The sequence below is a fragment of the Emys orbicularis genome, chromosome 13 (genome assembly GCF_028017835.1).
Source record: "Emys orbicularis isolate rEmyOrb1 chromosome 13, rEmyOrb1.hap1, whole genome shotgun sequence".
NCBI lineage: Eukaryota > Metazoa > Chordata > Testudines > Emydidae > Emys > Emys orbicularis.
Genome location: NC_088695.1, coordinates 18,170,805 through 18,193,525, shown reverse-complemented (window position 1 = coordinate 18,193,525; position 22,721 = coordinate 18,170,805). Strand labels below are relative to the sequence as shown.

General features: G+C 49.7%; 2 protein-coding genes across 2 annotated transcripts in view; one reads left to right on the top strand and one right to left on the bottom strand.

The window, feature by feature from the left end:
* Positions 1-22,721, top strand: part of LOC135887539 (zinc finger protein 850-like) — a 437,015-nt gene that overhangs the window by 204,125 nt on the left and 210,169 nt on the right. The gene's annotated exons all lie outside the window — the stretch shown is intronic.
* The window catches only part of LOC135888087 (butyrophilin subfamily 1 member A1-like), a 69,883-nt gene continuing 57,574 nt past the window's right edge, over positions 10,413-22,721 (bottom strand). Inside the window, exon 11 of the mRNA XM_065415898.1 lies at positions 10,413-10,966. Coding sequence (XP_065271970.1) covers positions 10,413-10,966 — 554 coding nt within the window. The remainder of the gene's footprint in view (positions 10,967-22,721) is intronic.

Sequence of the window (22,721 nt, the reverse complement as noted above, 5' to 3'; positions counted from 1 at the left end):
AGTGACCCATGTAATCAATATTACCATTGTTCCTGGAATAACATTGGGGGAAGAAGGCATTGAACAGTGAAAACAACCATGCTGGACCTATAGTTGTGACTCACTTCCTCATTCTTGGGCCTCCCCAGAAGGCCCCAAATTATTACAAGAGAATGTGGCACTGCCCTTTGCTAATGCAGGCTTTTAAGGCTTATTCCATTGGCGTGAACAATGGATGGGTAGGAAAGGGCAGGTGGGGAAACTATTCAGACCACACAGCAGGGTCCCCAATGGTGTTTATCAGTGGTGTGTCTTGGGGCCACAGAAAATGTGTCCATATGCCGGTATACTCAGGTTGGCACCCCCGATCAGTGAAAACTTCATTGTTGTCAATGCTGGGTAAGCTGGCCACATGAGGGAAACTCTTCACTGATATTTTTCTCACAATCCTCCTTTCATTTTTCATTGGTGCAAAAAATTCCACCCAACTGTAAATAGGAGCCTTTCCTTTTATTTCAAAGGGCTTTGGACAAAATCCTTGGATGTTTGATAATAATAATCTGGGTCAAAACAAGAGATTCCTTGTTGGTGGTCGCAAAGGGGCCTTTCCAAGATGGAACAAGCTTCTTGCACTTGTTTGTGAGTTTCCAGTGGCTGTAGGGACAGATTTTCTCTCCATCCCACACTCCCCGGAGGTAGCTTTCTGATCGTGCTATTGGTTTTGGCTTGTGCATTTTTTTTAGTTGATTGTATGCTCTTATCTAATTGAAGGGAAATAAAACTACTGCAGGAGACAAGAATTACATAAGAGATTTCTAGCCCTGTGTTTAGATAAGCACAGGAGATATCTCTCTAGTACAAACATAGTGTATGTTCCTCATGCCTGTCCACTTAGCTGTAATTATGACTAACACAATAAGCTAATACCTGTCATTGTTTCTTTCTCTCCCTCCTTTTGTCTCCATTATTTGATTTTTGGAAACAGCCCTGATCTTGTTCCTGAGTACACAGAGATGAAGGAGAGGGTTTATTAACAGGCTCACTAATCTTCTTCCTTATTGTGACACTGAATAGCCTTCTCCTGAAGAAATTAGTGTACAAACGAGGGTAACACACGGCAGTGCAGCAGTGACTTACTGTTAATAGCTGGGAATCATACATCACACATGTGATTTTCTTTTTTGTATGCATATGTCATGCTTGTCAGAATACAGGAACTCTCCTAGGGATGTGTGGGGAAGGGAACATTTGTGTCCTTCTGAACAAAGGCAAAGACAACAGAGATCTAGATCACAATCTCACTGAACATTTACGCTGTTGATCCTTGTGCAAACCCTCTGCCAAGTGGGGTCAGCAGCAACAAGGGCCAGGTCCAATATCTAGGGGTTCCTCTTAACAATGCAAAACAGAACTGGCTCAATTCTGGGAAAACTGAACACCACCCTGGGCGCCTCTAAGAAGCAATACTTCCCCTCTCACAACCACTGAGTCTGTATAACACAAACAAAACCAACGATTTATTAAAAGGGAGAGGGAACCTAGCAATTTGGGAAAACACCACAACCACAATTCAAAAGCAAGTAACGCTAAGTAAACACCCACCTCAGAGTTCATTGGCCAGTGGCCTTTGCCTCAGTTTCCCACCTTGTGGGGTGAGAGTGTAACAAACAAACATCCCTTTATATGCCACTCCCCACTCCCTCTGCTGCACCCACTCACCGATGGTCAGTGAAGTCCCAGAATTCACTGCCAAGCAATGCCTCTGCCACTGCCACTGCCCCTGCTCACCCTTCCATTGCTCTCTGCCACTGCTTGCCGCTTGCTTGATGCTGTTATCTCTGCCGCTGCCTGCTGCTCACTGCCCTCTTTACCACACTCACCACTGACACCTCTGCCACTGCTCAGCTCTCCACTGCTCTCTGTCACCGTTCTGTCACTGCTTGCTGCTCACTGCCATCTTTCCCACTCTCACCACTGCCATCTCTGCCACGGCTAAACCCTGCAGCGATCACTGCTGCTACCACTTGCTGCTCGCTGACACCTTGGCACTGCCCTGGTCTGAGGTTCCACCACTTAGCCCAGTTCTTAGTGATTTCAGTAGGCAGTGGGGAACCTCACTGCTACTGCAGCCTCTGTGTTGGCTTTCACTGCAGCACGGTCCCCACGCTAGATGTAAGACTACTCCCTAGACCCCCATTCCAGATTGTTAAGTCTAAAACAGAGTGCAAGGAGCTACAGAGAGATCTCACAAAACTGGGTGACTGGTCAACAAAATAGCAGATGAAATTCAGTGCTGATAAGTGCAAAATAATGCACACGGGCAAAATAATCCCGACGACACATATACAATGATGGGGTCTAAATTAGCTGTTACCACCCAAGAGTCACAATGGATAGTTCTCTGAAAACTTATTTTCAATGCCCAGCAGTGGTCAAAAAGGTTAACAGTATGTTAGGAACTGTTAGGAAAGGGACAGAAAATAAAACAGAAAATATCATAATGCCTCGATAAAATCCATACTCCTACCAGACTTGAATACAATGTCCAGTTCTGGTCGCTCCATCTCAAAAAGGATATAGTGGAACTGAAAAAAGTTCAGGCAAGGGCAACAAAGATGATCCAAAGTATGGAACAGCTGCCATATGAGAAAAGACTAAAAAGATTAGGGCTGTTCAGTTTAGAAAAGAGACAACTATAGGGTTGCCAACTCTCCTGATGAAACTAACAGGCTGCAGAATTACTATAAGCAAGAGGAAGTACTTTTTCACATAATGGACAATTAGCCTCTGGAACTCATTGCCACCGGATATTCTTATGGCCAAAAGAATAACTGGGGTTAAAAAGAATTGCAGAAGTTCCTGGAAGATAGGTCCATCAGTGGCTATTAGCCAAGATGGTCAGGGATGCAAACCCCTTCTCGGGGTGACCCTAAACCTCTGATGGCCAGAAGCCAGGACTGGAAGACAGGGGTGGATCACTCCATAATTGTCCTGTTCTGATCACTCCCACAGAAGCTCTGGTATGGGCTGATATCAAAGAAAGGACACAGGGCTAGATGGACCATTGGTCTGCACCGTGTCCCCTGGCCCTTAGCTGTGATGACTCCCCTCCTGTATGACAGCTGGTGATGTTGGGAGACAGTAGCCTGCTCCAGAGGCAAGCACCCAGCTGCCTCCTGGGCTCTGTCTGACATGGGGAGCCTGGCCCTTGTCCCCCTTCCAGGGGCATTCTCACTTGCAGTGCTGTGGGCTGCCACCTGCCCGGCACCCAGGTACTGGCATCTCACAGTTCATTTCTCTCCCAGTTTCCCCAAGGCCAATTGGACAGCGCACTCTGTGGGGCTGCTGCCTCTCTTCCCCACTGAACTTGCCAGCTCTTTCCATCTCCAGATCAGGTGTCCGTGCTCCGAAACCCAGTCCTGTCTCTCCCATGAACTAGGACTTCTTCCTCTGTCTCACTCATCTCTCCTCTGGGGCCCCGACCTGCCTCTGCTCTGAGCGCCCCGTCAATTCCTCCTCCGTCTCGCTCATCTCTCCTCGGGGGCCCAGACCTTCCCACTGGCTGCTGTCTCGTGTTCCCTGTGGTCCACTCACTGGACTACAGGCTCCCTTCTGGTCTCTTGCCTCCCACAGTGCAAGAACTGTCTTCACTTCTGCTTCCTTCACTCTTCCCAGGAGGTCAGAGCCTCCTCCTCCTGTCCCTAGGGCATCCACTATCACAAGGGCTGCCAGTAGCACCTGGGCCCTGCGCGCTCATGGCTGCACCTGGGGATCACTTTAGTGTCTGTGGACCATGGCCAGCTTGTCCTCTGAGCCTGCATTCCAGGGAGGGGACACCCTGGTAGCTGTTGGCCCAACTGCCCCCATCCTCATGTGGCCTTGCAACCCCACTGCCATTCAGCCCCTCACTCAGTGCTGTCACCGCACTAATTCCTGAGCCCATGCCCCAGTCAGTGCCCCCCACCAGCCATTCTGAACCCCAGTCTGTGACCCACCCAGCAGCTTTGTGTGCTCCACTCTGTCTGTCCTAACCTGGCTCTGAGGGCAGAGTGCTGTGATGAACTTCTACTCCTGGGCAGGGCAGGTGCAAGGATATTTTGTGCCCTAGGCAAAACTTACACCTTGCATCCCCGCTCCCTCTCCCCCTCTCCCTCCACTCCCCCTGGAGAATCACTTATTATAAACTTTCAAAAATGAATACTGCATAATGTGGCATTGTTCATTAGAATTAATACAAGGGGGTCAGAGGAGATGATCACAATGGTCCCTTCTGGCCCGGGGGAAGCTATGAGCAAGGAGGAGGCTGAGAATGCCCCCAGCTCGCAGGGTCTCTAAACGTTCCTAGGCTCTGAGTACTTTGCCCTCCAGGGGTGACCCGGGGCAAGGAGGGCAGAGCCGGACTCTCCCAGGGAGCAGGTGAGGATCTCCCTGGGGATCATGGCCGGCTCCCCGCATTGGCACAGTGCCACCAGAGGGGGGGTCGGTGTTTGGAAGTGGCAGCTGCGCCAGCCCTTTCCCCTCCGTCGCGCTGCGGGGTTTAGTTTCACTTTCCCTCACCCCAGGAGGTGGCTGCGCCCGGCCCCAGGTGCGGTGCATTGGAGGGTGAAGCTCACCTGAGCTCAGGACGGTGGGGGCGGGTTTGTTATGGAGGCCTCGCTCCCCGCCCTGCCCCACTCAGCTGACTCCCGTGACGCCGGACACCGCTTTTTGGCGTCCCCAAATCTTGGCGCCCTAGGCGGCCGCCTAGTTAGCCTAGTGGTTACACCGGCCCTGCTCCTGGGGGGATTCTGTGACACTGCGCATGCCCAGAATTTTATTTTCCTGAAGAAAATACATTCTGCCTGAGAAGTTCTGCAGTTCCACCTTTTACCCCACCAGACGCTGCTGTGGTCCTAGAAAGCCAGCTATTATAGCCATGGTGGCCTCTGGTGGGCAAAAGGCAGAACTGCAGCACTTCTCAGGCAGAATATCTTTTCTCTGGGGAAAAAAAATCTGCACCAGACATGAATTCTGCATATGGGCAGTGGCACAGAATTCCTCCAGGAGTAGGAATTGGTAGTCTGCATTCTTAGCTACCTTTTAAACTCCACCCGTGAGTTCTCTGGCTGCTGTGAACGTTTCAGACCTGCTCCCTATTGTGTAGAGAGCAAAAGACACAACACTTCCCTTCCCTTCCCTTCCCTTCCCTTCCCGGAAATTCCTTGAGCTGGGGATGCTGTAACTTGACTCCCCAAGCAGGTCTCCATGAAGGAAAATGGCCACTTTGATCCATCGGAGCAGAGGAGTATGAGATTTGTCTAAGAACACCCAGAATTGCAGGTGGTAGGGGCAGGGCTTCATGAAAATTATCCAGGATGCTGTGTATTCTAATGGGATTCACTTTCTTTCTCTCCTTAGCAATCCACTACCTCTCTTTACCATAAGACAGTTACACACACACTTAATAATTTCAAATGCCTTTTTTATGAATAACACTCCAAAAATAAACTGTTATATCGCTGCAGTTACAATGCACCCGCACTAGACCAACATCCCTAGCTAGAGAGTTGTTATTTCCCTTTAAAAGGAAGCCTATAACACAGGGCCTAGACCCAAAAATATATATAATAGATTACAAAATAGATACAAGGATTGGGACTTTTGACTATCAGAGATCTTCCGCTTTCACACAGGCTCACCCTGGATATTATATTGACAATTGAATAAAACATTTAGATCTATAGTACAACCAGGTGTTTCAGCACCCGTACTATTGGGCACAAACACAGCTTCAAACAAATCAGATTGGACAATTTCAGTAGCTGTGAGGCTCGTACACTGTGTTGGGTTCAGTGATATGTAGGCAAGTCTGAATGAGCCCTCCCCGCGACATCTAGTGCTGAGCTGGGCGGGAAGACTTCAGGAACCGACTGCATTTGTATAAACACACCTACTCTGTGTAGGTGCACACCAGAGGGAACTGCTTTGACAAAGTGATCAATTTTGGCTGGGTTTGGATTCCAAATCACTTTATTACTGAATGCAGGGGTAGTGAAATGTTATCTTTATTGTATGAGTAATGGGCAGTGGAATTGTGCTTAGCCTGCCTGAATGAGGGGGTCACCCTCAGCTACCTCACTTGCTAAGCAGGGGTAGGGAGGCCAACTGCTAGTGTAACAGAAAAAAATGGAGGTAGGTAGGGTCTGCCTGAAGAACTCTTCTAGACATTATTTAACTCTTCTGTTTAAAGACAAAGCTGATTGGACTCAGTTGGGAGTCTTTATTGTGTGAAGTGATCACTAGAATTAAAATGACTAATAACTGGCAGCTGACAGTGTGAACACACAGCGGCGTTTTCCTGCAGCGCTCTCTGAGGAGTGCTGTAACTCCTGGCATTGCAGGAGTTCATACAGGATATCATGCAAAGCAAATGTCCTTCTCGGATTGGACTTAACTTTACAATGAAGTGGACCTGGGTGGACAGCTCCCCGTTAAATCAAACACTTTGCATCTTTCCCCATGTTAAATACATCTGAAGTGTTTTTAAACGTTAGCCAAGCTAATTGTTTATCACTCTCTGTATTTATTATTGCTGCACAATAAAGGTTCTAATCAGCTATAACAAGTGCACATGTGACTAATGGATGACACAGGGCAGCAAAGACTTCTATTGCCCGTTGTGCTGGAACAGTGTATTTATGCAAGTTTTCAGTTGCAGAAGTTTGGCCTGTATTTATTTACTTGTGAAAAACACGGAAAGTTAGATTCTGACTGTGTGGAGACATCAACTACTACAGAAACCACATGATAACATTTACTTTGCTGACTATATATGGGATTATAATAAAAAATGTCATAGGAAAGATCCAAATGATAACTCCAGCCTGTGTTCTTGTACATAGGTTGTTAAACCCTGGGAATTGCTGGGAGCAGATTTAATTTTGGTAGTTTGGGTTTGGAAGGTGTGACGTTATATAAATGAACTATGACCATATATATCATTATTGCAACCACTGTCATATAGTTGCAACAAATCTTGTACAAAGATGGTCAAGTAAGATGTCTATGAAAAGGTTGTAGTTTGCTGATTGTGATTAAACTACTTGTATGTGTGTAGCATTTATGTATTTGAAGTTATGAGTATTGGCTATGTATCTGTATTTCAATGTGTTTGATTCTAAGTAGCACCAGTGAAGCATTTGGCCAGCTCATTGAGAAGGGACTACTCCGATTAAGTGCCCCATCAAGAAACACTTAACTGACAATGGACCCTGTGAGACTCCAATCCACATCTGAGGAGCCTTCCTGGGAATGTTCAAAGTAGCATGTGAGCAATGGCTGCCACCTGCAAAGAACTGAATCATGCATAGACATGTGACTTGCCCATGTGACTTCAAACTCCATCTTCTGCTGTGATTTTCCACAGTAAGAACAATGGGGATCTTCCACATGGTAGAGGATATAAAAAGGCCCTGGAAGTCCCCCCATTTTGTCTTCAAACCTGCTTCTGGTCTCTGGAGGAACTTTGCTACAAACTGAAGCTCTAAACAAAGGACTGAAGGACCCATCCAAATCTGTGGGTGTACTCCAGAGACTTGATTTGAGGCAGCAGTTTATTCCATCACTGCTATAAGCCTGAACCAAGAACTTTTCAATTGTTGTATGTATTTGATTCCTTTAACTGATTTTAACTCTCATCTATATTTCTTTCTTTTTATGAATAAACCGTTAGATTTTACATCCTAAAAGACTGGCGAAATCGTGATTTTTGGGTAAGATTTGATTTTTATATTGACTTGGGTTTTGTGGCTGGTCCTTTGGGATCAGGAGAACCTTTAATTGGGGACACTGGTTTTCATAATCAGTCATCCCTATAAGGAGTGCTACTGGTGGTAGAAGGGAACTGGGGTACCTGAGGGAATTGATTGTATGACTTCTGGTTAGCCAGTGGGGTGAAACTGAAGTCCTCTCTGTCTGGCTGGTTTGGTGTGCCTTAGAGGTGGAGAACCACCAGCCTGAGGCTGTGACTGCCCTGTTTCTCATCAAATTGTCCTGAATTGGTACTCTCAGTAGGTGGCCCATGAGAGCACCCCTTGTTACAGAAGGGCAGAGGGGATCACTTGCACCCCGTAGGGAGGCTGATGAGGTCACTAGCTCAGCACTGAGAAGAAAGCAGCAGTATAAAAGGCTGAACCAGGGAGCAGGAAGAGGGCTCCTCATAACTGCTGCTATTCTGTGATGCACCATGAAAGGTAATAAAGACACTTGGTGGAGGTTCCCCAGCAGACTGCCTGCTGCTTAATTCACACAGAGGTCTGCCAGCCGGGGGTTGCAGGAACTGATGCAGGAGCATTCATAGTTAGAAATTTCAAAATGAACATTGCCAGCAATCTCTTCATGACATTTCATGCTGTAAATTGTTAGTGACAACACCCTTATATGTCTTATCAGATATGTTAATATACAACATAGTTTTTACTATTTGCCAACATATTTTCCCATGTAATAACACAATAAGATTGGATAAGAAACCATAGTAATTACACATAATTCAGTGAGAAATAGGGAAAGGAACGCAGATATTTCTGTAGGAAATTTTAAGGAAAAATTATCTATTTTTAGATTAACATTTCCCTGTGTTAAAAACTAGGAAAAACACATAGCTTCAGCAGCCCATGCCACCTAGACACCAGCAGACTGGATAAAAACACAAATGAATCCATCAAAAGATAACTTTAGGGTATTTATTTTCAAATAATCAAAGTAAGTTTAGGGCACTCTGACATGAATGGCATATTGTGAATAAATTTTCAAAACTGAATTATTACATTGAAAGTGTTCATAACATATCACATTTAAAACAAAAAGTAGTCCTAGCAATGCCATGTGATGTGCCTCCCCTCATATTCTGCTCAGCTAGCTCTTGAAGAAATTAGTTCACTGGCTAATTTGAAGGAATTAGATCAATCAGTCACTATTTTTACAGAGCATTCCAGAAAGTGATGGACAGAACCCAGAGGAACTGAGATGAATTTCCTGGAGCAACTTTATTTTCTTTGTACTCTAAACCTCACATGACAACAAAATATCACCCTTTCAACTGATTTGTGGCCGAGAAGAAAGGTTTCCTAATAAAGCATCACCAAATTCCATGTTATGTGTCATCAAGTGCCAGCGTCTTTAATACAATGAACTTAATTTATGATGATTCAGTAAAGGAATACAATCCTGTCTCTGTTTCTTTACCAAAATATATTTGTTTCATCCTTAGAACCAAGAACATAAAGAGCCCAGCAGTACATTGAAATCAACAGTGGACACTGACAGTACATTGCCTGCAAATAATATTTCTAAAGAAAAATAAACTAAGAAAAGGAAATTGTAAAAGAGATTTCTATATATAGGCAGATAGCGTTTGAGGTTCGGGACCGTGTTTTCTTAATTGATGTGAGAACAAGAAAAGAAGTGTCATATCTTGATTACTGATTATATGAAGCTAGAAAGTTAAAAATCACATGAATTAATACTCACAGAAGTTCAAAGACTATTTTATAATCTTGTGTGAGTTAACTTAAATATATTGCTTAATTCATTCTATAATTTTTTCACCAATTAATTGTCAAAGGTGTAGTGAAGGGGGTGGGTGTATGTGCCTGGCCTGCCAGAGAGAACCAATCAAGACAATAAAGAAAGGAAAAGAGAGCGAGAGCAGCTGCACATGTGTGTAGTTGTGATGTTTATGACACATGTACATTGTAACTGAGCAACCCAGTCTGATAATTTAATAATTGTTTTTGTTAAGATAAATATTTTGGATTTCTTGAAATTCCACAGCTGAAATACAAATTATACTATTTAGAGAAGTTAAACTTCAATATAGATTTGAGGGAAAAATTAAAAAAAAATGTAAATAATTCCATTTCTAAAAATATGTTTAGATGCTTGTTTTTGAAATGCAGTTGAAATGTAAATGAAAATGTTCTTGCATTTACACCTTGTGACAATAATATTTTCTACATTAAAATAATCTTTTTTCTTTCATATTTTACATTGAGATTTCACAGGGGTAGAATATTCTGACAGGAGTGAATGATCCCCGTCCACCACCATCTGCTACCCCTGGGACATAGGACGGGGAAAGGTGAGGACAGCAAAAACCACCAGCTGTCTGGCAGTATTTCTTACCAGCATTGCCCTGTGCCAGGGATGGAGCAAACACAGAGGGAGGGGTGAAAATCTGTCTTGCTCCTTCCAGCAAGTGGGACCCATTCACCCAGCCTGGGGTGGGGTTGCCAGGTGTTCAGTTCTCAACTAGAACCTCCAGTTGAAAAGGGAAACTGGCAGCGTCCGATCAGCACAAAAAGTCCAGTTATCTGCAGTAACTGCCCCCCACCACTGGGGGCGGGAAGAGCAGCAGTGCTTGGAGGGGCCAGTCTGTGCCGCAGGGGTCACTGTCAGGAAGAGAGATTCCCTCCGGCCTGAGCTGGGACTGGGCAGATTTTCAGAGGATCCGCGTTTGTACCCCAATCATAGTAACCAGGACTGAAATAAGGGCGGAGCGTCCCGGAGAAGGTGTCAGTGAAAGTGAAGAGAAGGGACCTGTCAGTCACATTGTAAAATGAGACCTCGTCTGCCTCATAGTCCAGGAAAATCCCCACCCGGCTGGGCTTGATGCTCACGGGGAGGGAGGTAGAGGGGGAGGTGAGGGCCTGGTATACCCCACCCTTCAGCCACACAACCCAGTATCCATTCACAGGTGTGAGTGTGACCTTCCCCTTCCTGCTCACAGATTCCCTACAAACCCCCAGGTACCAGCCTATCTTGCCTCCCACCTCCACCTCCCAGTAACGCCTCCCGCCCGTGAACCCCTCAGCGCCCAGGACCCAGATATCATGCTCAAATCCCTCAGACTTGTTGGACAGATCCCAGGCTCCGTGGCTCACATGTTTCTGATCCTCAGACAGGACGAGGTTGGGATTTGCCGTGTCTGGATCCAGAGTCACGTCCACTAGGGAGAGAGTCACAAAGTCAGTGCCGGGGGCAGGGGCTGGTCACTGGCATCAAAGGGAAATTAACCTGTATCCCTGTCACTCCCCACAGTGCCTGTCCCTTCCCTCGCACCCCCTCCCCCTGGCACCTTCCCCTTAGTTCTCCTCCCTGCCCCTCCCCTCGCCCTCTGCCCCCCTGACACCAGCACCCCTCACCCCCCCTCTAGTGCCCTGGTGCCAGCCCCTCCCTTCACTCTTCCTCTGCTGCCCGAGTCACATCTCTACCATTGCCCCCATCTGCCTCCATGGTGCCTGCCCTTCCCTTCCCCTCTTTGGAACCCTGGTGTAAGCCCTTTCCCTCACCCCATCTCTACCCCACTGGTGCCCCCCTCCCCTCACCCTCCCTCTCCCCCCCTGGTGCCCACATCCCCACACCCCTCTCTCTGCCCCTCTGTGCTCAGCTGTTCCCTTGCCCCCACACTGCCCCCGGTGCCCGTCCCCTCTCCTCGCATCTGCCCATCTGCTCAGTCCCACATCCCTCCTGGTGCCTGCCCTTTCCTTGCCCCCCTCAGTCTTCCTGGCACCTACCCCTCATGCCCTTCTCCACTTTTATGACTGCCCCTTTCCTTTGCTTCCCTGTTGCCCCCTGGGGTCTGCCCCACCCCTCACCCCCCATGGCCCTCTGGCACCCGCCCTACCCCTCACCCCTCTTTCTCCCCTTGTCACCTGCACCTTCCCCCACCCCCTCCTTTCCCCTGGTGCCAGCCCCTCCTTCTACCCACCCTCTGCCTTCCCAGTGCCTGCCCGTCTGTTCACCCCTTTTGTCCCCTGGTGCGAGCCCTGTCCCTCTCCCCCAGTCTGAGCCCCAGTGCCCGCCCCTTCTTCTGCCCCCTTTGGCCCCTTGTGCCCACCCTTCCCCTCATCTCCAGTACTGCCCCTCATGCATACTCTATGGCCCTAATGCCTGCCTCCTTTTCCCCCTTATCCCCCGCCCCCCAGTGCCCACTCCTCCCATCACTCCATTCTTCCCCCTGGCACCTTCCCCTCCTCGCGCCTTCCTCCACCCACTGGTGACTGCCCCTGTCCCAGCCAGCCCCTCTGCCCCCAGGCTCCTGCCTCACTCTGTGTCATAGAATCATAGAAGATTAGGGTTGGAAGAGACCTCAGGAGGTCATCTAGTCCAACCCCCTGCTCAAAGCAGGACCAATCCCAACTAAATCATCCCAGCCAGCGCTTTGTCAAGTGGGCCTTAAAAACCTCTAAGGATGGAGATTCCACCACTTCCCTAGGTAACCCATTCCAGTGCTTCACCACCCTCCTAGTGAAATAGTGTTTCCTAATATCCAACCTAGACCTCCCTCACTGCAACTTGAGACCATTGCTCCTTGTTCTGTCATCTGCCACCACTGAGAACAGCCTAGCTCCATTCTCTTTGGAAACCCCCTTCAGGCAGTTGAAGTCTGCTATCAAATCCCCCCTCACTCTTCTCTTCTGCAGACTAAATAACCCCAGTTCCCTCAGCCTCTCCTCATAAGTCATGTGCTCCAGCCCCCTAATCATTTTTGTTGCCCTCTGCTGGACTCTCTCCAATTTGTCCACATCCTTTCTGTAGTGGGGGGATCAAAACTGGACGCAATACTCCAGGTGTGGCCTTACCAGTGCCAAATAGAGGGGAATAATCACTTCCCTCAATCGTCTGGCAATGCTCCTACTAATGCAGCCCAATATGCCGTTAGCCTTCTTGGCAACAAGGGCACACTGCTGACACATATCCAGCTTTTCATCCACTGTAATCCCCAGGTCCTTGTTCCTGGTGCCTGCCCATTCACTCCCCCGCCCCATGGTCCTGGCACCTGCCACACCCCTCATCCCTTCCACCTCCTGGTGCTCGCTCCTCTTGCCCCCCCATTGCCTTTGTGCCTGACCCTCCCCTCTTCCCCTGCCCCCTTCTGCTCCTGTCATCTGTCCCTCCCCTTTCCTCTCCCAGCATCATCTGTCCCCTTCCCCCATCCCCCCATTGACACCTTCCCACCCCCACCCCCACCCCCACTCCCCCTGCCCTTTCCCAGCTCATTGTCTCCTCACAGGCAGACGGGCCAGACTCCCCTCAGGGGTAGGGTGACCAGACATCCCTTTTTTAAAAGGACAGTCCCATATTAAACTCTCCTGCCGGTGTTCCAGTTTTTTCTTTAAAATGGGCAAATTGTCCTGTATTTTCTGTCTCTGCCCCATTAGTAGTGGTGGGTCCTGCTGCTGGCCAGATCCCTGCTCACCAGATGCCCACCCACCAGTGGTGAGGAGGAGATGGCCAGTGGCTGACGATGCGGGTGGGTTTGCAAGGCTGGTGCTGGGGCGAAGATGCAGAACGCAGGGCCGGACTCTCCCGCTGCTGGTCCATCAGTGCAGCCCTCACTGCGTGCCAGCTCTCAGCCAGCAGGGCCCTAACCCCTGTCCCATTTCCGGCCAGTGCTGGCTGCGTGCTGCGAGCTGCGGTAGCTGGGGAGTGCAGGCAGGCACCAGGCGGCAGCCAGTTACATGTTGCCCCTGCTGCCCACCCCTCGGCCCTTTACGTGCTCCCCCTCTTGCTGTCCTCTCCCTGCTTTGCTCCTTCCCACCCCCAGCCCCACTGCTCCTCCATATCTGCTGCCCCCCAGCAGGGCACATCCTGCTCCCAGCACTGTGTGAAGAACCAGCCCCTGATCCGAGTGCTCAGCAGCTCCCCAGCAGCCTCGCTGGCAGGCTCTTTCCTTCCCCCATTGCCTCTGGCTGGGCCAGCACTCTGGGAAAGCCCAAGACCCTCCAGCCCGGGGCACTGGCCAAGAGGAGCCGAGCTCTGCATGTGCCAACCTCCCCCCCCCAGCAGTGGCACACGGAAGCCTCTCCTCTCCTCAGTAAGCTCTGGAGTGGGGCGGGGGAAGCGATTTCCAGCCTGTTCACGCCCCAAACCTGCAGGCTCCACAGCAGCCCCTGGGGTAGGGTCCCGCCCCCAGGGAGTGCGGAGCTACTCCATCCCCTAGGCACCCTCCCTGCTCAGCCACCTCTCTGGCCTGGTTCGCTGAAGCCCCTGCAATCAGGTTCCCTGGGCCCTGGTGCACAATGCATCCTTAGGGCTTAACCCCTTCCTGCCTGCACTAAAGTCAGAGGGGGCTGGCTGGGTTATGTCAGTGGCCATCCCCTGCCATAACCCCTCCCCTCACTGGGGTTATGGATGACTAGAGGCAAGGGCCAAGTGGTACTGAGGAGTCGCAGGCACCTGGGAGGCAGAGGCATATGAGGGACGGGGCAGACCACAGGGAATCTCTGTTGCTTTGGAGGGGGGATTTCCTCACTTCCTGCCCCCTCCATCTGGGAGAAGGTGCATCAGGTGCCAGTCCCAGCCCATACCTGCGCAGCGCGTCTGCACTAGGGGATTGCACCGGGGCAGCTACATCGGCGCAAGGAAACCCCGGCAGACACGGCCTGAGACACTGCTGTGCCAGGGGCCATAACCTCTCCCTTCACTAGGGTTATAGGTCAGTAATTACAGGGTCACTGGAGCAGGGGAGCTGGACTCTGGGCTCCAAGATATGGCCCGACCCACTGGGCTGCAGAGTCATTCTCACTCCCACGCTCTGGCCCAGGCCCATGGCAGTGTTTAGACACAGGGGGCGTCTTCAGCAGGAGAGATTGAGGGAACCCCACGTCAGACACTCGGAGCCCAGCGGGTCCAGCCCTCACCTGAGGGGGGAGACCCACATTCCAATTCCCACCCCACATCACACAGGGGGCACCTTTTTCTGTTCATTGAAACTAGTCAGCAAACTCAACATGGATTCGGGAATAGTTTCAATCGAACCAAAAATATAAACTATTTCTCCAAAACATTTCTCCCAGCCCCACTTCAAACCTGTCTGAGCAACTTAGGAGTCCAAACTCCAGAGATGTGCAGTGAGTGACTGTCAACATCCCCGGAAACACACAGTTACGGGCAGGCCGTGCTCAGGGCATCAGCTATGAAACATTCCACAGCTGCTGTTAAATTTGCCCTAGGTAGAAAAATTCCCCCCTCCAGACCCTGATCTCACCCCCAAATCAGGCTGAAACTGGAGACTCGGCTCCAGCCTGAACTCTCTGTCCAGAGAGATTTGTCCCATGGACTCTGCAAGTGGCACAGACCCTCTGCAGCTGCACCTAGGTGTCTCCCAGAGTGGATAATGGTCACAGAGACCATCTCAGATCCTCAGGAGCTCAGGTGTCTCCATCTAATAACTGCGCCAGCCACCCCCCTCACTCTCATTAATCGGCCCTGGGCCAGACACGCTGGGAACTTTCACACCCAGACTCTGGAGACACTTTGGGTTCATCTATACAGCCCACAGCAGCGAGTCCTGGAGCTCAGTCCACAGACTGAGGTTTGTGGGGCTCCTGCTATGGCGCTAAAAAGAGCCATACAGACCTTCTGGCTCAGTCTGAATTTCGGGCCCTTAAGCCCAGGGAGCAGGGGGGGCTTCAAACTCAAGCTCCAGCCCCAGACACAACATCTACACAGCTGTGTTTAATGCTGTAGCACAAACTGCACGAGCCAAAATCTGTCACCCCAGCTCTGAGACTCGCCCAGGAGGGCTGACAGAGCAGCACAGCACAGACACCTTCCATGCCGGTGGGACATTTACTCTCCCAAGCTGGTGTCTGGATGCAAGCAACAGCCATGGGTGTTCCAGCTCCCATTGCTGGAAGTGCCCAGGCACCCACAGCAACGCACTGAGGAGGGCCAGTGACTCAAAAGTGTCACCCTGACCCACCACAGACAGGGCTGGTCCAATGCTGTGCACTGACTGTGGGCAGGATGGGCACATAAGATGGGGCTGCCTCCAGGAGCAAGGACGGGGAAACTGGCCTGGTTTCCCAGAACACTTGGGGAACAGGGGAGTCCCAGGTTATTAAAGACACCCTGCCGTGGGGAGGGCAGGCCAAGGACTGTGGGAACCCCATTTTGGCCTGGGAAAAGTGACCCTCCCGCCCCCAGAGTTAATTTGTTTTGACTGCAGGGAAAAGGGACACGTAAAAAGATGGTGCCCTACAAGAACTTTGGACTTTGTGCAGAGGGGATGTCACTATCGGGCAGGAAGAGTTTCTAGTACTGGGTAAAATGGGTAGCTAAGAAACCAGGTCCTGGGGTATAAGCTTCAGAGGGAGAGGCCGGCCATGGGTTTCAGACGTCCCTCTGCTTATCAGGGATACCTTAGCCTCACTCCCAGATTCAAAGCTTGGGAATTGGGGGCATTTGAGCAGCTTCCCCCAAGAACCTGAACTGACTCCCTTGGAAAATGATCCAACCAGCAGCTCTAGTGGACAGCCGGCTCTCTGGGCCAGGGGAGCTGAGTCAGAAGCTAAATGTGATTCAGCATTTCTGGTGGTCCCAGGAGAGGGGTGTGACAAGGGCTCTGACAGGGATATTGAACAGCTCTGTAATTTGCAGGCCGAGGTGGGGGTTTTCTTACTGAAACTGACCAAGCAACAGGAGCAAACCCAGTGACCAGAGGACAGGCAGAAGGAGCTACTCGCAGAGCAGGAGAGAAGCCACCAGACTGTGGCTACAGAGAGCAAATGGGTCAATGCACTGAAAAAGGAACAAGGCGTTCGGCAGAAGAAATTCTGCTCTGGCTCCCAAGAAGCCCAGCCATTGAAGATAAAGCTCCAGCACCCATGTTAGCCAAGGACTGGTGTGATTATTGATATTCAGGAGAAACTCACAGCTGCTGAATGTACCAAGCACCAGGCACCACCCCACAGGGAGGAAGTGGCAGTTGGAATTGCCAATACCCCTGGTCAAGGAGCCCTGGCCCTAGAGGAGAAGCAGCACCTGGAGACCAGAATAGTTCATCTAAGGGAGGTGCAAAGCAACAGGGAGATGTAGAACAACAATCTCAAGACAGCCAAGCTGCAGGCAGCCAAGGTAGAAAATGAGCCATGCAGGAGGAAAGTTACCCAGGAGCCAAAACAGGAAGGGCTTGAACAAGCCCTAGGCCTTGCGAAGGAGGGGCCCAGAAAGGGCTGCAGGATGTGAGTGGTGTGGCTGGGAAACTAGAGGACGGTTTGCTGGGACACAGGAGCCTGCCACACCGGTTAGAAGGAAGAAATTTGGAGAAGGTGAAACAGAGGGTGTCTGCAACTGAGCTGGGAGGTGAGATTCCCAGCTCATGTAGACGTACCTGCACTAACTCTGCTCAAGCTAGCACGCTGAAGGTAGTTGTGTAGTCCGGCAAGGATGGGAAGCTCGGGCCAGCTGCCTGAGTATGTACCAAGTGGGGCTGGGCGGGTTTGTACTCAGGCAGGTAGCTGAAGCTGCCACCTGTGCTACCCTGGCCACATGGCTATTGTTAAGTACTAATTTAGCTACGTCTACATGAGCTGGGAATCATACCTCTTAGCTCCAATATAGACGTTTCCTACTAGAGGAGAAGGAACAGATTATGAAAGAAGTTAAAGAACTAGTATCAGAGGGGTAGCCGTGTTAGTCTGAATCTGTAAAAAGCAACAGAGGGTCCTGTGGCACCTTTAAGACTAACAGAAGTATTGGGAGCATAAGCTTTCATGGGTAAGAACCTCACTTCTTCAGATGCAAGTAATGGAAATTTCCAGAGGCAGGTATAAATCAGTATGGAGATAACGAGGTTAGTTCAATCAGGGGGGGTGAGGTGCTCTGCTAGCAGTTGAGGTGTGAACACCAAGGGAGGAGAAACTGCTTCTGTAGTTGGATAGCCATTCACAGTCTTTGTTTAATCCTGATCTGATGGTGTCAAATTTGCAAATGAACTGGAGCTCAGCAGTTTCTCTTTGGAGTCTGGTCCTGAAGTTTTTTTTGCTGTAAGATGGCTACCTTTACATCTGCTATTGTGTGGCCAGGGAGGTTGAAGTGTTCTCCTACAGGTTTTTGTATATTGCCATTCCTGATATCTGACTTGTGTCCATTTATCCTCTTGCGTAGTGACTGTCCAGTTTGGCCAATGTACATAGCAGAGGGGCATTGCTGGCACATGATGGCATATATAACGTTGGTGGACATGCAGGTGAATGAGCCGGTGATGTTGTAGCTGATCTGGTTAGGTCCTGTGATGGTGTTGCTGGTGTAGATATGTGGGCAGAGTTGGCATCGAGGTTTGTTGCATGGGTTGGTTCCTGAGTTAGAGTTGTTATGGTGCGGTGTGTGGTTGCTGGTGAGAATATGCTTAAGGTTGGCGGGTTGTCTGTGGGCGAGGACTGGCCTGCCTCCCAAGGTCTGTGAAAGTGAGGGATCATTGTCCAGGATGGGTTGTAGATCACTGATGATGCGTTGGAGAAGTTTAAGCTGAGGACTGTAGGTGATGGCCAGTGGAGTTCTGTTGGTTTCTTTTTTGGGCCTGTCTTGTAGCAGGAGGCTTCTGGGTACACGTCTGGCTCTGTTGATTTGTTTCTTTATTTCCTTGTGTGGGCATTGTAGTTTTGAGAATGCTTGGTGAAGATCTTGTAGGTGTTGGTCTCTGTCTGAGGGGTTGGAGCAGATGCGGTTGTACCTCAGCGCTTGGCTGTAGAGGCTGATAAAGGAGGTGCTGTTGTCATCATGAACAGGTCTGACTACCAGAAGGAGGCTGCCAGACAACTCTCCAATACTAAATTCTACAAGCCACTTTCCTCAGATCCCACTGAGGAATACACTAAGAAACTGCACCATCTACTCAGGACACTCCCTACACTAACACAGGAACAAATCAACATACCCTTAGAGCCCCGACCGGGGGTATTCTATCTACTACCCAAGATCCACAAACCTGGAAATCCTGGACGCCCCATCATCTCGGGCATTGGCACTCTCACTGAAGGACTGTCTGGATATGTGGACTCCCTACTCAGACCCTACGCCACCAGCACTCCCAGCTATCTCCGTGACACCACTGATTTCCTGAGAAAACTACAATGCATTGGTGACCTCCCAGAAAACACCATCCTAGCCACCATGGATGTAGAGGCTCTCTACACAAACATCCCACACACAGATGGAATACAAGCTGTCAGGAACAGTATCCCTGATGATGACACAGCACAACTTGTTGCTGAGCTCTGTGACTTTATCCTCACGCACAATTATTTCAAATTTGGTGACAATATATACCTCCAGACCAGTGGCACCGCTATGGGCACCCGCATGGCCCCACAATATGCCAACATTTTTATGGCTGACCTGGAACAACGCTTCCACAGCTCTCGTCCACTCATGCCCCTTCTCTACCTACGCTACATTGATGACATCTTCATCATCTGTACCCATGGGAAGGAGACCCTGGAAGAATTCCACCATGATTTCAACAGCTTCCACCCCACCATCAACCTCAGCCTGGACCAATCTACACGGGAGGTCCACTTCCTAGACACCACAGTACAAATAAGCGATGGCCACGTTAACACCACCCTATACCGAAAACCCACCGACTGCAATGCCTACCTTCATACCTCCAGCTTCCACCCCGGACACACCACACGATCCATCGTCTACAGCCAAGCGCTGAGGTACAACCGCATCTGCTCCAACCCCTCAGACAGAGAGCTTATGCTCCCAATACTTCTGTTAGTCTTAAAGGTGCCACAGGACCCTCTGTTGCTTGTTAAAGAACTAGACAGACTAAAGCTGAGGCCTCAAGAGAGGACAGAGGTGCAGGCTGAGGGCTCTGGTGTGTGCGATAAGAGAGAGCCCAGCAATAAATCATCAGGAGGCTGCATTTACACAGGGAGTGCAGTGATGCCATGGGTGTCCTTGGAGGTTTTTAGGGGAACAAGATGATCACCCACTGAAGGGCTGGATGTCGACGGGCACAGATACAGAGGTGCTGGCTAAAAGGGAAGCTGCAGCAATGGCCATGTCCTCTACAGTGACCCAGCAAACCCACCCACTAATGGACCGAGAAGAACTAGAAGAAAAGGTTGCTGCAGCTGAGGGGAGCAGGGCAGAAGGCCTTGCACAGCTGAACACCCTCCAGGCCCAAAGGCTGAGGAGGGGCTAGAGGAGATGTGCTGACAAGGGACTGGATCTCAGCCAAAGCCATCCAGCGGGAGCAGGAGCTCTGGAAGGAGCCAGTCTCAGCACTGGAAGGCAACCAGGGAACAGCAGTATTTGTTGCTGCAGAAGGAGCTGACGAAGCTCCAGAATCAGCTTAAGATCGAGTGTGGAATGAAGCCCGGTTCTGAGGCACATATGAAGCAGGAGAGCCCAGAGACCTTGTGGAAAGAGATAAAATTATGCCAGAGAGAGAAGACAAGTCCTCTCCAGAAAACAGAGCAGCCGGGCAGCGAGCTATGCCAGCCAGCTGGAGACAAGGTCAGCGCTGTGGTGGGTGCAGCGGTACAGGACCATCGGGTGGAAGATGGGCTGTCTGAGGTGGGGATTCCGGTTGCTAAAGGGAAAAGCAACCATGTTAATAACATAAAAACACATATCCAAGTAGGGTGACCAGATAGCAAATGTAAAAAATTGAGACAGAGGGTGGGGGGCAATAGGCATCTATATAAGAAAAGGCCCCAAATATTGGGACTGTCCCTATAAAATCAGGACATCTGGTCACCCTACATCCCAGAAGAAGCTGAAATAAGAAGGGAAGAGACAAGGGACCTCTCCCCCGCAGAGGCCTGGAAGAGCAACACAAAGCCTGAACCGGAGCTGGGCTATAAAGAAGTCCATCCGAAAGGAAAAGACGTCCCCCCAGGGGAGGAGCAGGAAGATGCTTTTCCAGCTGATAACATTAAACACAGTCATATGGGCAGAGGAGGATCCGAAATGGGCTCCCAGAGCTCCTTTGCTGAAGGCTGCAGGAAAAAAGATATGGCCAGTAGTAATTAATGATGCAAAGAAGGAGCTAGTCTGAATGAAAGAGACCTTGGAAGAGACTCGCTGCAGATTTATGTGAATTCAGGGGACATCATTACTTGGTAGTTGTGGATGATTTTTCCAGGTATATAGAAATAGTGTACTTGAAAGATGTAACACACCAGAGTGTTATAGAGCAACTGAAGTGCACTTTTGGTCATTTCAGGGTTCCAGAAGAACTTGTGATAGAGCATGGACCACAATTCACTGCAGCAGAATTTAATTTAGCCAAATAAAATATGGTCTTTCCCATATTACTAGCAGCCCATATTACTCACAAGCGAATGGAGAAGCTGAAAGAGCTGTACAGACAGCCAAGAATATCCTACAGCAGAAAGATCCATTCTTTGCTCTTCTGAGTTACAGATCAACACCAATAGCAGCTCCTGGATACAGTGCAGCACAACTCCTGATGGGAAGACAACTCAGAACTGCCCTCCCAACGTAGGGAGTAGCCAAATCCGATAAAAAGGCAAAAAGAGCTTACGAACACTTTTACAACAAACATCACTCAAAGACATACCAGGTCTAGAACCTGGTGATGGTGTTTGTGTCAAACTGGATGGAGAAAAAGAATGGAATACTCCAGCTGTCATAAAAAATAATTCAGCGCCCAGGTTGTATGTGGTCAAGACTGACAGAGGAGAGCTCAGCAGAAATTGTCAGTATCTACAGTTTGTTTCTCAGAAAGAACAATCGACAGAGCAAACTCTACAGATGGTGGATGCAGAGCAAGAAGACGACTCAAGGATTCCAGACCGACCACAGTCAGTCATTGCAACTAATGAACACCCAGAGGACCAATCTGTTACATATTTGGGTCATGTAATTAGAAGACCAGTACATTCAGAGACACCTGACAGACTGACCCGTACTGCACTCCAAATACAGTGTGACAGTGTAAATACTGTAAATGGTAGGAATGTAGGATTTAAAGGGGGAGATGTAATGGAATGCTAAACTGTATTATACTGTTCAGCCACTAGGTGCTGCTGTGTGCTAAATACATTTTTAAACACTCCTGTCAGACCTGGCAGAGCATTAACTACTGGTGTGTATCTGGCTCGGAGGAAAGCGCTGTGGTGTGGCCAGTCCATATCTGGCACAGGAGCATGACACCAGTGGTGAAAGGTCAGTGCTATTGACTACCTCTGCGATGGCCAGAGAGCCTGACTTAGGGTTGGTCTACACTACAGAGTCAGTCGGACATAAGGCAGCTTACGTTGACCTAATTATGTCAGTGTACACACAACAGCCTTGCTCCCACAGATGTAAGTGCTGTACTACACTGACATCATAACTCCACCTGCACAAGAGGCATAGGACTAATGTCGGTATAGTTAGGGTGATGCAGTGTTGGTGCAGGCACTGCCTTACTTACATCAGTTGTTGGCTGTCATTAATTTCACTAGAGACAGGAAGCTGCTGAGGAGAAGGGATCCCAGGAGAGCTCACAGAGCAAGGAGCCTGGAGGGGATACCCCCAGAGAGAGGGGCTCACCTGAGGGAGAAGAGCACCCAGAAGTGACAACGACAGCCCACAGCAGCTACAGCAGGACAGAGCCCTAAAGCTGAGAGCTGCAGGGAATAAAGGTGCAGCCTGACCTGAACCCAGCTCTGGGGGCACCTGATTCCACGAGGGAGATTGAACCAAGCCCGGCTCTGGGAAGAAGGGCTGAGGGCTCCTGATTCCATGAGGAAGACAGAACCAAGCCCAGCTCTGGGAATGGGGGGGCTGAGGGACTCCTGACTCGAGGATTTCAGGGCTGGAGCAGAGCAAAGGAAAAGATTTTATTTTGGGGTTTATGTGGGCTGAAAACAGACCTCAGCAGGGGACTTTTGTCTCAGACCTTTTGGACTATGTGGAGTAATGTAAGGAGTAATGAAGAGGGTAAACTGAGG